Here is a 14,431-nt window from a genome sequence, read left to right as displayed (position 1 = left end):
CCTGCAGCCCGTAGATGTGCACTATAACAGCATGTTCAAGTCCAAACTGAAAACCAAATTCATTCATTAGTGCGCTAGCCAAATCACAGTGCAGCTTACACAGGGTAGAGATGACCAAATTCCTCTAACAACCTCGTCGATGAAGCCACTGCACGCCACCTGGCTCATTGAAGTGTGCCACTTCCTCTCTGTGATGCTGGGTATTTCCGATTTAGCATTTGACAGGACTGGCGTAGTGCAAGCTTGCACACCCGAGTAAATCAAATGTGCCTCATTTTATTGGTATAGCAAGCTGAACTAGAAGCAAGATAATGTTTTCATTTTTAGCATTGCCCATACTTCTTGCCTGAAAATTGCGTTTAAATATTGCAAAATTTTCATTTGCAAAATTCCGTAAGTTAAAGGTGCACGGAAATAAAAGGCTTACAATATTCTGTTATGCTGATTTTTAGCATGTACAAATGTGCGAAATCGCAGGATCTTATCACAACCTTTTGCAGTGAATGAGATATGCACTAAGCGATTGATTCTGAACAGTTGCCAAACACTTGAAGAGATGTATCATATTATGAAAATTTTGAAAATTCTGAAATGAGAGAATGTGTATAATCACAACTGATTAGGTTGTCTTTTGCTAAACAGGCAGAAATCTGAGTTTGTCATGAAAATGTTTGGATCCCACTGTAAGACATATGCTCCCACCAAATAGATTAAAGCACTTTGTTTTCAAAACAGAACTGCCATCGAGGCAGTGCCAAGTGCTTCAAGTTCCGGTGCAGTGTTCGCAACCTCAAGAAGCAGTCATCTGCCACAGTCACCATCTCAGCTAGGCTGTGGAATGCTACCCTTGTGGAGGTGAGTGGACTCAACTTTTCTCAGCAGTGTAACATGAAGCCATGAATGGCAATGTGTATATGCAGCAATTTGCTGCCATTACTTTTCTGCGAGCTTATTCCCTCTGTGCTGTTATATGTACGTGCATTTGTGCTTCAACGCTGTTGGTATTAGAATGGTTTAAGGGCATTAGCTTCAGTGAAGGATAGCTGTCACAGTTACTTAGTGGCTGTGACGTTTTGCTGAACGCAGGGTTGCAGCTTCAATTCACAGATGCAGTACCAGTCACATTCTCATCAAGGCCAAACGAAAGAGAAAAAAGAAAAAGAATCACTTGCCTACAGCACCTCGGGTGCATGTTTAGGAACACCAAGTGGTCATAATTAAACCGGAGCACTTCAATATTGAAGTTTCTTGACATAGTTACAAAGAGGTGACAGATTTTTATCTAATCCATAGCCATAGAGGCCAGTACAGCTTTAAGGATATAAACAAACAATATATATAGAAGTATATGATATGTGGCACTGTCTTATCACAACAAAAACAACAGAAATGAAATGTGACAAAATTACACACTCATTAATGTACATCTGTTAGATAGTTTTATCTGTTATATAGTTTCAAAAACTATGGTGTCAGTCATAGCCCATGTGTCGATTTGGGATGTAAACCCAATCAATAAATGAAGGATAAAGATATGGGCATTAATACCATGCAATTTTACACTCAGTATGGTCATTCTTAACACATTTGACATCCGCTGCCTCCAATTTGCCAACTTAAATTTAATAGTGGGTCAAGTTAAAATTTGGGGGTAAAGATATGGCCCATGTGTCGATTTGGGATGTAAACCCAATCAATAAATGAAGGATAAAGATATGGGCATTGATACCATGCAATTTTACAGAGACGATAAATTGACAATTTATCGTCTCTCTCAGCCACAGAGCTGAAGCTGTGGACGATTGCAATGATTGCAATTGCAGAAGAGCTAAGGGCCCCGAGTGCCAGACACCTAGCTACGCCACTGCTCATGAGGCCTGTAAAGACATTTTAAACAAACAAACAAACAAACAAACAAACAAACAAACAAACAAACAAACAATCAAACAAACAAACAAAAACAAACAAACAAACAAACAATCAAACAAACAAACAAACAAAAACAAACAAACAAATAAACATCTTCAACTGATCAGTACCCAAATGACACCCATGGCCCAAGTGGTGCCAACTCATAGTGAAAACAGAGTGCTGCTAACAGAATGCTGCTACTGCTAGAGCAGAACCACTTCCAAACCACCGGAGCTTGCCAGAGCATGTTAGTAAGGCTTTCGTGCCTGTCTATAGATGAACGACTTGCTGACAAAAACTCTTGCAGTGCTGCCGCAGAGTCAAGACACAAAGTGCAGAGTCACTGCATTATGTCTGTGATCTGGTCCCTCACATCAAAGACCAAACTAGCCTCCATTCTTGCACTGCAGTTTCTACTGCAGTTGCAGAAGCAGTAATGTGGTACAGTGCAGGGATGGAAGAACCCTCGCCTTGTATTCTGTGAGAAATACAAATACAGCAAAGCAGCAAGGGCACACAAAGAGGAGACGAAAAAGACTGTCACCATCTCACTAGTGCAGAGCGAAGGCGGGCAGATTCAGGTGCCTTCCTTCATGCAGAAAAGCAGCGACACCAAGCAAAACTATGCACCGATAATTCACCTGGGGCATATTAATGTACGAGCTATTGAATAAACTCTTTTTGTTGGTTGCACAACTTTTGAATATAGTGCTTTACGTTTTGTGTGATTTTTGCTGTTTCATTTTTTTCAGCCAGTGTGAAATCTGCTGATAGAGCTTTCTCAGCTTCCACAAGTCCAATTTTAATAATTATTTCTTCATTTAGAACTTTAGTGTTTGGCAAGTGTCGTAAAACTACCAAATAATGCAAGATGAAGGTATGAGTTAAAACAAATGACAATTTTGATTGTAGTAATTATGCCTGTACTGCAAATATGGAGTTCAAATGCTTACAGCTTTTGTTCTGGACAAGCTAGAATGACAAAACTCATCTTACAGCTCTCCCTGATTAGTGTAGATTGTAATGGTAAATAGCATAAAAGAAACTAAGCAGCATATTTTTTTAGAACATGCCAATGCATTCTTACGAATAGTTTCTGTTAAGAAAGAATGGTATGACATGCATTCAAATAAGCTCTACATTTAAGGCCAACACATAAAACTACATAAACCTGAAATTTTTCGTGGTTCTATCTCAATAAATATTAAAGAAAATAATTTCAAAGCCCACATATCCCCTTAACTAAATAAAGAAAAAGACACTTGCTTTGAATTTTTATATATTTCAGCTGTGTGTAAAGGTTTCCTTGATTTGGCTGCACTTCCTGCACTAGTTCAGGGGGTGCAGCATTCAAGCACTCGATTTGCCAGTGCAGCTAGCGCCACCTGCACTTCGGCACTCGATTTGACGTCGTGCTGCACGAGTTCATGTACACTTTGGCACGAGACTCTCCGCAAGTTCTTTTCTCATGCACGTAGTGCAAGGCTCTTGGTAGCAGACGACACATGCGGGTGTTGGTAGACGGCATCGATGGGGCCTGTTATTGGTAACGCAGCACGGACGGCAGTTTTCTTCAGGATGTGTACGCAGCATCTTGTTAAGGGCGCTTTCTGGGTTCAGCTGCTGCTAAGTGCACTGAAGGCCGGGATTTTCCCACAGGTCACAGTCGTTTGTATTAATTTTCCTGAGCTTACCGCTACCTCGATGTTAAGTTTACGCGAAATCACATCGGTCTGCCGTTTGAAACGTTGTGCCATATATGATTCAGAAAGGTGTGAAAACTGCGCTTGGTCACGCTTTCTGAATAATTATGCTGAAGTTGAACTAATTTCCAGGTACTAATACATAAATTCTTCCCAGAGGATAAAAAAGGCCATTGCGCACACGTTTACGCTTGCGGCACACACCAACAAAAGAAAAGCCACAGCTGCCCAGTCGCAGCAGACGAAGGCCTGAACGTTCCTGCACTTTCGGCCTCGATTTGACTGCTGCACCGAAAGCGCTAGTGTGGCGCTACACTCGCACTTCAAGAACTGCGCTACACTGGCACGACACTTTTCTGAACTAGTGCAAAAAGTGCAGCCAAATCGAGGAGACCTTAAGTGTACAGCGTGGTCCTTTATAAAACGAAACACGCAAGCGCATGGCCTGTGCTCTGAGAACGCTGGTTAGAGCACCAGCAAGTGGCAGCAGGGAGAAGCATGTCCGCTTGTGGCGCCATCTATTGGCGCCCAGATTAACCAGGCATAGCTGAGAGGCAAGCGCCTGCTAGAATTAGCTGGAACCCCCCCCCCCCCTCGCATGACTGTTGTGCAAGGAGCAGGGCCTGCAGCGCAACGTCTGCTGCTAGCAAACCGTATTGGGTACACAAGTGCACTGGACATGTGGAAGCGCCAGCATACGCCTGGAACTCTGTCCGTCCATCGCTCTGTTTTCTGTCTGCAACTCGGGGCACGATGTACGGCATGCATATTATGTTTACATGAGGTCCTATAGAGGTGTGTATGAGAATGCCTTATGACTACGCATGACTAATGAGATTCATGATTATGTCTATATATTGTCAATACTGAGAGGTATACGTGTAAGTGAAGTTAATAAGTTAATAAAGACTAATGAGATTAGTTACGATAAAATTAGTCAAGCATAATGGCAATTAATTGAGGGTAACTAGGAATAGTGAGGATAATTAACATCAATTTATGTTAATTTATTAAGTAATCAAGAGTTACTAAGGTTAAATCAACAAAGCCTAACCATATAAACAATTAAAATATTATTAATGATAATTAAGGGTACCTCGAGATTAGTTAGACCTAATTAAGTAATCTTTCTTAATTACAAACGTTTCAAATGTTTCAAAATTACAAACGTTTCTGTCATAACTTTAACTAAGGCTAATGTTAAGTAATTAAGCAAATGTCATTATGTTTATTTACCTAAGCTAAAGTTTCACCTGAGTGCACTTCTCTCCTAAACCGCTTTGAATCAGGTGAGGTTTATTCAAGTGATGAGGAGAGTGGGGAGCCAGAACTCCATAGTGCAAAAAAGTATCCAAAAACTCTACTGGAGTTGTCAAAGTGTGCATAACCCTACCCCCCAAATTTTAACTTATTTTATTTATTTATCAATACTGCAATCCCCATTGGGGATTTTAGCAGGGTGGGAAACAATACATATGTAAAGAATACTATAGCATAGGCAACGAAAACAATACAAATCAGGTTAACAGAGCTTAAACATAGCAGTGGCACAGCAAGAAAACAAATTGTTACTCAATATTTGAAACAAACGCCGAAAGTGATGATTTTAAAACTTGGTCATTGGTTAGATGATTCCATTCAACGACTGTTCGGGGAAAGAAGGAATACTTGAAACAATTATTACGTGTACTAAATGGGGTTATTGTTCGGCTATGTCGCTGTCTAGTAGCATAACCAGATGAAAAAGTAATTATTCCCGTGAGATCTGTCTTATAATGACCGTTAATAAGTTGAAAAAGAAATTTTAGTTGTGATACACGATTTCTTTGCATTAATGGTGGCAGGTTTGCTTTTGTTAAGAGGTCTGTTACTGAAGTGCGTCCGAAGTTGTTATAAATGAAACGAGCTGCTTTTCTTTGCACCATTTCTATCTTGTTAGTGCCAGTTTTAGTAATAGGGTCCCAAATTACACATGCATAGTCTAGCATCGGTAAAATTACAGCTTTATATGCGAGTAGGCGTACAGTGAGAGTAGAAAGTTTCAAAGCCCTTTTTAAAAAATAAAGCTTGCGGTTAGCATTAGATACTACATATTCAAGGTGCTTAGCCCAAGTGAGGTCATTTGTGATCCATAGTCCTAGATGCTTATAATGTGTTACTTTGGAAATATTTATGTTATTAATACCGTATGGAAACGTTAGTTTATCTTATGTGAGATGGACATAAAAACTGTTTTCTCGAAATTAATTGACATTTGCCAGGCAGCGCACCAGTCGACAATTTGTCGTAAAGCATCATTCAGCAACTTTTGGTCAGTAATATTGTCTATCTCCGAGTACAATACACAGTCATCTGCATAAAGCTTAGCCATAACAGGAATACCATGCAGCATATCATTAATGAATAAAAGGAACAAGAGAGGTCCAAGGACCGAGCCCTGTGGAACACCAGAGCCTACCGGAAGTCGTTCAGAAGCATGATTATTAAAAACAACAAATTGTTCTCTGCTATCAAGGTATGCTGTAAGCCAATTAATTAGTTTGGAGTTTTTCAGTATCTTGCTCAATTTGTAAAGTAGTTTTTTGTGAGACCCTGTCGAAAGCCTTTGAAAAGTCCATGAAAATAGCATCTATTTGTTTCCCATTGTTAATTGTTTTCGCAAAGTCGTGCGCTGTTAAAACTAGTTGGGTAATTGTAGAGTAGCCTTTTCTGAATCCGTGTTGATGCTTTGTTAGTACATTATTGTTTTCCAAGAATTCTGAGATATGATTATGGATTATGTGTTCCAAAAGTTTACATACTGTAGATGTTAAAGAAATTGGACGGTAGTTTTGAATGCAGTGCATTTTTCCTGTTTTATGTAATGGCTTCACTCTGGCTGTCCTCCAGCCACTCGGTACTTGTTCCTCACACGACCTTGTGAACAGAACGTGCAAGTACTTTGATGTCCATTCTGCATACCGTTTTAAAAATGTGTTTGGAATGTTGTCCAGGCCAGAAGATTTTTTAGTGTTCAATTGTAAAAGCATGTTGAGTATACCTGGTTCGCTTATTTGAACCTCGGGTATTGGCAACACACACATTTTGAAAGGTGGTATAACATCATTATCATTTGTATAGACGGACTTAAAGTGTTTGTTAAATGCATTTGCTATTTCTTTGCTTTCGTGAACTGCCTTACCATCAACATGAAATAAATCACATTCCTGGAGGTCGGAGAAATAGAACGCCAAAATTTCTCTGGAGCCATAGTTATGAAATTTGGTAGCGATTCACCATAGTAGCGTTGTTTATCAGCTTACACTTGACTTTTGAGCTTGGAAGAATTGTCGTCGATCTTTTGTTTTACAGACTGTACGTTTTCGATTTTAAATTGTTTCTTTACATGTTTCAGTTTCCTTTGGAGCCTCAATGTCTCGCGGGAGATCCAGGGATTATTGCGATTTTTCTTTTTAGTCGGGACAAAGCGATCAATGCACTCTTTAACTATTTTTTTAAACCTGCACCACACCGACACTACGTCTTCCATGCTACTTGAAAAGTCGCCGAAATTTAGCGAAAGTATATCAATAATTGATACATCATTGGCTCGAGAGAAATTTCGGTAAGATAAACATTCAGATTTCTTATCTAACACGGTGTCTTTAACGATGAGTAGTACAGCCTCATGATCCGATATGCCAGGTACTATCTCGCAATTCGTTTTGGCACTAATGGATCCGCTGACAAAAAAAAGGTCAAGCATCGACTGAGAACTGCCTTGAATTCGTGTGTTTTCTTCCACAATTTGCAATAAGTCAAAAGAAAAAGCAATGTCCAGCATCGCTTCCCCTAGAGGGTCATGCTTTTTAAGCGAGAATGTTTGCCAGTCGACATTAGGCAAATTAAAATCTCGTGATAATATAATACGATTACCGGGTTTTACATTCGCATACAAAAATTCCCTAAGCTCGTCAAATACGGCAGTGGTATAATTAGGGGGTCAGTATATTGCTGCAATAACATATTTAATATTTGCATGGTAAACTTGGCCCACTACCAAATTTAAGTTGGCCCGCCCTCAAATTTCAAGTTGGCCCACCCCTAAATTCATGTTGGCTTACACCCAAAGTTGAAGTTGGCCCAACACCAAATTTCAAGTTGGCCCACTCCTACTATAGGCTTCCCCATGCATTTTCTGTGGACTTTATGTATGTCTTTGGTGAGGCTCTCTAATCAGTTTCTTTTTTCAATTGTCCCTTATCGCCTATAAAGCTACCAATCATCTACATTTACGCCATTATAACAATTAAATGTCATAACTTCGCACATTACACATGTTTATATCATATTTTTCGCGTGGCGGACAGATCTTGCTGCAATATTCGCCAAAGAATGCTTACGCATTAAAATGCACTGGGAGTGCCTGCTAAGTGGCGGGAATGTGTTGGCACTTCCACATTTCCAGTGTGCTAGCGTACTGAGTGTGGTTTGCTAGCAGCAGATGCTGCGTTGTGCATCCACCTTCCATGGGAGACAGTCCAGCAGCCACTTACCTATCAGCTGCGTCTGCTTATTCTGGCCACCAATAGATGATGCTACAATTAAGCGGATGTGCTTCCCCTTGCTGCCACTTGCAAGCGCTATAAGCAGCCTTCACAGAGCACAGGCCACGTGCTCATGTGCTCCCTTTCATAAAGGGCCACGCTGTACAAGCAGGCATCCTTACACTTCTGTGCAGTAAGAAGGCAGAATAATTATAACTTGAGATGCCAGATGTCAGATAACTTGAATGAAACAAAATAGGTGGCAGCCAGCACACAAAATGGCAGCACCATGTGTGTGCACAGTCAAAGCTAGCTTTGCAACATGGAAAGCAAGAGCGGCCCGGTGATGCATGGAGCATACTCGCTACACAATTCGATACAATCTATAAAGTACCAGTTGCAATGACAACATAAGTGTGCATGCTTTAGCAGCCATGCCCTTATAGGCCCTTCCTCACTCTTTCTCTCTTTTCTTGACTGAGGTTCTTGAACCTCGTTTGTTGCTCCTCACCTGTGTTGTATCATTAGCTGTGATAAATGGAAAACAGTGGGCCATCGTGGAATGCCATCATGGAATGTCTTTGCTTCCAGTGCATAAGAAAGCATTTCAGTCTTGCAACATTGCTTGTACAGCATCTATTTTTCAAGCGTAAACCCTTTCCAAGCACGATGGTGTGTGCTCACACAAGTTACTGCCACTAGTTATCTTATGTAAATGAAGGTTTTGTTGGACATTGATTCCAGGAGTGCCTTTCAGTTGTCCCCTGGCAGCTGACTCTCCCAGAAATTGTAGTTACTGAAACATACTTTTATTTGACAGCATGCTAATGGTTTAACTCCTGCCCATCATTTCTTTGCAGGACTATGCAACAGTTGACCAGGTCAGCATATTCTCCTCAGCTGAAATTGTTCTTGATTCATCCCTGGAGATTCGGCAGAAGGAAGAGGATGACTATGCTGAGGTATGGATTAAATGTGCTGAACATGTTTAATTTTACTTAAGAGGAAGCTTTAGCTCGTGCCCAATTCCGACGCCGTCTATTCAAATACATATAAAACGCAAAAACGTTTTTCTGAGATAACCCATGGACCGATATTAATGAAATTTGTTGCATTTGAGAGAGAAAGTTAAATTCTAGTGACTGTTGGAAGCATAATTTTGATTTAGGTCCTGAATTTTGTTACAAAGATTTTCAAAAATTCGTAAGTTTGAAAAGTATAGAAGCACAAAGTTTACAAATTAATTGCTCTGCATCAGGAACAGATATTGCGGTTCTGTAAACGGCATGCATTAGACCATTGAAAGTGGACAAATTCAGCATGTCATTTTATATCTTACATGAATTTGTTACGTTGTTTACAAGGGTTCTGCAAAAGCTGCATTCCCATATTACAAAATTTTTTTAGATTCATGAGTAACATCTCAATTTTGTCCGCTTTAGATGTACTATTAGATGGAATTTACAGAATTGTATTGTCATTTTTCGTTGCTGAGTTACAGAGTTGTAAACTTCATAGTTTCGTTTTTATTTTCTATTTTTGCCAATTAAATAATGAGGACCTAAATCGAAAATTCAAAACCAACAGTCACTAGATTTTAAGTTTTTCTTTTAAATGCAACAAGCCTCGTCAAATGTGGTGCAGTGGTTGCCGAGAAAAACGAATTCTCCTTTTGCATTTATTTAGATAGGAGCATCCGAGCTAAAGCTTCCTCTTAAATGATTTCTGCCAACACATTTACACATACAGCCGAACCTCGTTACAACGAAGTTGTATCATACATGATGATACCTTTGTTATATGCAATATTTGTTTAAGCATACACGCAGATATTAGCGGAGGGGAAAAAAATTGCCGTCAGACCTGTGTGGAAGCAACATAAGCAGGTTTCCATCCGACGGGCCAGCATATGGTCTCCTGCAGATTTTGATGACCCATTGGCATCTTGCTGTGCTGATACAATGCACGGTACAACAACAATAAATTGCTTAGACACGCTCTGCTCAGCCACGAATACAGTTACTCAACCATGCGATTGATGCTATCATGTGGAATTGGCACGTGGGCTTGCGGACTGTGGTCCAGCCAGCCAAGTTGCTGGCCAAAATGTGCGTGTGCGTGCTCCAACAGACTGATCGGATGTGGAGAAAATCGCACATGGATCCATACTCAAATACGACGACTGTCCGTCTAGCTCATGCATTTGAACTCACCCTCTATTGCCAATAATGTCTACGAGTGCTAACATATTGGTGGCGAGCTTACCGCAACACTGTGTCAACAGCCATGCCCCTTACTGCACTACTCAGGCCACTAGGCCTAACCAATACCGCTTCGTTGGAAGTCTGCAATCAGAGTTTCAGTTCATGGCAGTATACGTGACGGCTACTCCATTGAAACAAAGCATGACCAACCAAATTTTATATTTACTTTGTTATATCTAGTAACCCGCTATACTCATGATGTCCGTTATATCGAGGTGCGATTTGTTAAAACAACTGTCGGTTATCTCAGGGAAGTAGTGTACAGTATGTTCCATTCTTAAACTGTTCAGTTACTCTTTCACCAAAGTTACAGCTGAGCTGTATCTCTCAAGGGCCAATTAAGTCAATTAAAAGGTTATTTTCACCACATTTCTTGCCTGTTCAAAATCGTGGAAAGGATACCACTGCAGAAGAGTTATTTTAGCGATATTTGACAGGTTTGCAAAATGTTGACTTCTAACGAGAACTCTCTACAGGGACGTAATATATGAAAACATAACTATTTCATGTCTAGCATGCTTGAACATGGCCTATCCAACTACATTAAGACTACGCCTGACGTAAAACACTGTGAAAAAGGAACAGGCCTGTGCGGCGCATGCAGCACAGTCACAGCATAAGCTGGAGCAGCAGCTCCATAGGAGCTGCATCTTCAGCAGCACACACTAGAGGGTCTTCATGGCGAAGTCGCTTCATGTTGTTTTCACAAGAATGATCTCAACTGTCCGTTCGGTGTCAACGACGAGCTGCGGCTTGTGGTGTTCTCTGCACAGTGGTCTGCTGAGCCCAACATTGCCTGGTTACAGCTGCGCACGTAGCTCTACGATTTGCTTCTTCAGCAGTGGTTCATACCTTGCTAGGAAGCGCCATAACGTACACCAAAGAGTAAACATGCGTATTTAGACTACGCGGCACACATGTCACATCCCTTGATCCGTGGCACAAGATGCTGTTGACTATAATGATGATGATTTATTGTCATCCCATTTGAAACTGGGTGGTGACAAATAGTCGCCTAGCCTGCTTGAGTTAACGAGGTCCATCTACATGCAACATGGAACTGCCACATGCCACTGCTACATGTCGGGACACCTGGTGGAATACAACGCAACCGTAATGCAAAGGGCGCACGAATAGACGCCCTTTGCATTGACTTGAATAGACGAATAGAATATAGAGAATCATACCTTATCCATAAGTTCAAGACACTGCAACCAAAAGGCATAAATGTTTCAAAGGTAGCTTTAGAATCTATTTGCTATGCTAAATTTCAAGCTATAGACAACAACACTTAGTTTGGTTACTTAGCTTTTTCTTATTGTTTAAAATGTTTTTCCCTTTTCTTTTTTTTTTTCCAGCCAGCGTGTCAGACGCCGTGGACACGCCGGCTAACACGCGGCCGTTTACACATGCTTGAGAGACGGCCGGGTCACTGGCCTTGTGCAAAGCGCTCCTTTATTCTCAATTCGACACGCTGACACACCTTCGCTCGTTGCCGCACCCACCCGCCTTACACCCTCTCCCCCTTAGAAGAACCCCACCTATATATGCTGTGGCGAGGAAAGCATGTGTCGCCTTGAAGAAGGCAAGTCCACTTGTCGAAACGTTGGCTCCTGCTTTCACCTTGTTCTCGTTTTGCTCATATCAACAGCAGGCAATCTGTCACAACAAATTCTTCTATCAAACTGTGCAGTGCACAACCTAGGCTTACAAAATAGGCTTTCGCACCTCATCATCATCATCAGCCTGGTTACACCCACTGCAGGGCAAAGGCCTCTCCCATATTTCTCCAACAACCCCGGTCATGTACTAATTATGGCCATGCTGTCCCTGCAAACTTCTTAATCTCATCGGCCCACCTAACTTTCTGCCGCCCCCTGCTACGCTTCCCTTCCCTTGGAATCCAGTCCGTAACCCTTAATGACCATCGGTTATCTTTCCTCCTCATTACATGTCCTGCCCATGCCCATTTCTTTTTCTTGATTTCAACTATGATGTCATTAACTCGCGTTTGTTCCCTCACCCAATCTGCTCTTTTCTTATCCCTCAAAGTTACACCTATCATTCTTCTTTCCATAGCTCGTTGCGTCGTCCTCAATTTGGGTAGAACCCTTTTCGTAAACCTTCAGGTTTCTGCCCCGTAGGTGAGTACCGGTAAGACGCAGCTATTATACACTTTTCTCTTGAGGGATAATGGCAACCTGCTGTTCATGATCTGAGAATGCCTGCCAAACGCACCCCAGCCCATTCTTATTCTTCTGATTATTTCCGTCTCAAGATCCGGGTGCGCAGTCACTACCTACCCTAAGTAGATGTATTCGCTTATGACTTCCAGTGCCTCGCTGCCTATTGTAAATTGCTGTTCTCTTCCGAGACTGTTAAACATTACTTTAGTTTTCTGCAGATTAATTTTTAGACCCACTCTTCTGCTTTCCCTCTCCAGGTCAGTGAGCATGCATTGCAGTTGGTCCCCTGAGTTACTAAGCAAGGCAATATCATCAGCGAATCGCAAGTTACTAAGGTATTCTCCATTAACTTTTATCCCCATTTCTTCCCAATCCAGGTCTCTGAATACCTCCTGCAAACACGCTGTGAATAGCATTGGAGAGATCGTATCTCCTTGCTTGACGCCTTTCTTTATTGGGATTTTGTTGCTTTTTTTGTGGAGGACTACGGTGGATGTGGAGCTGCTATAGATATCTTTCAGTATTTTTACATACGGCTCGTCTACACCCTGATTCCGTAATGCCTCCATGACTGCTGAGGTTTCGACAGAATCAAATGCTTTCTCGTAATCAATGAAAGCTATATATAAGGGTTGGTTACATTCCGCATATTTCTCTATCACCTGATTGATAGTGTGAATATGATCTATTGTTGAGTAGCCTTTATGGAATCCTGCCTGGTCCTTTGCTTGACAGAAGTCTAAGGTGTTCCTGATTCTATTTGCGATTAGCTTTCGCACATAGGAGATAAATAAATTTATATTAGAGTTGATAGTTATATGCACTATAATGTGCACCATGACTGTGGTTCATGGGTTCCGGCATTCCTAAGTTGAATCAAGACGTTAACTGCTCTCCTGATTTTTATTGGTAATAAACCATTTTCTTGAGCTAGAAGAGTAACTGTGCCAATCATTCTGCACCTGCTGCATCGCCTCACATGGAGACTAAATTTTATGGAAGGCAATGTGCATGCTTGAACCAGTGGGAACCAGACGCACATGGTTGAAATGGCATGATACTGCTTCATGTTGTTTTCTAGTGTTCAAATGTGTCAACAGCTAGGATAATTAATTACATGAGCTAGTCATGCCTTCCTGGAGTCATCGCACAGTAAAAGCTTCTGCACAATGCCAGTGTATAAAACAATCTACATCGCAATGTTTTCCACTGTTTCTTGCTTCGACAAGAATAGCTTGTCATAGCTCCAAAACTCGTGATGGAGCAAACACAAATGCAGAGATTTGCTTCCTCACGCAGGCGGAAACAAGAGCTTATCCTGACGCAAGCCTCTACCAGAAGACAGAAGGTGTGGCTCTCTGGATCATCATTCTTGCCATTGTTGCAGGCATCCTGCTACTACTATTGGTCATCTTCATCCTCTACAAGGTGAGCACTCTAATGCACTATTCAAGCAGTACCGTTGAAGCTCTGGGTTGTGCTGCTGTGTGACTGTAGTGACTCAGTGTAAGAATATACACTAACCAAGAGCTGCAAAAAATATTTGTAGCAGTGTAAATGAAAGAAGAAGGGTGGGAATTCTAGTGACACTACAGGTCTCGTCCTCTGGTATGTAAAAAATCATGCTGGTGTGTTTTTACTTGAGTAAAGATTTTTTTCTCACATAATTGAAGCCATGCCTAACATGAAACACGCAGCCTGTTATATTACCTATGATCTAATATAAACATTTTTTTCATGATGGGAGGCACTGACAGTAAGCACGTCTGTGATGCAGATGAGCTACACACAGCGACTTGATACATTGGTTGCACTCACACAAAAAGAACTTGATTACGCTT

General features: G+C 41.2%; 1 protein-coding gene across 1 annotated transcript in view; it reads left to right on the top strand.

Annotated features, from left to right (window-relative positions):
• The window catches only part of LOC135907018 (integrin alpha-PS1-like), a 160,148-nt gene that overhangs the window by 139,989 nt on the left and 5,728 nt on the right, over positions 1-14,431 (top strand). Inside the window, exons 23-25 of the mRNA XM_065438677.2 lie at positions 736-855; positions 9,001-9,102; positions 13,890-14,018. Coding sequence (XP_065294749.1) covers positions 736-855; positions 9,001-9,102; positions 13,890-14,018 — 351 coding nt within the window. The remainder of the gene's footprint in view (positions 1-735; positions 856-9,000; positions 9,103-13,889; positions 14,019-14,431) is intronic.

Source organism: Dermacentor albipictus, chromosome 1 (assembly GCF_038994185.2).
Source record: "Dermacentor albipictus isolate Rhodes 1998 colony chromosome 1, USDA_Dalb.pri_finalv2, whole genome shotgun sequence".
NCBI lineage: Eukaryota > Metazoa > Arthropoda > Arachnida > Ixodida > Ixodidae > Dermacentor > Dermacentor albipictus.
This window is presented reverse-complemented; position numbering and strand designations above follow the sequence as displayed.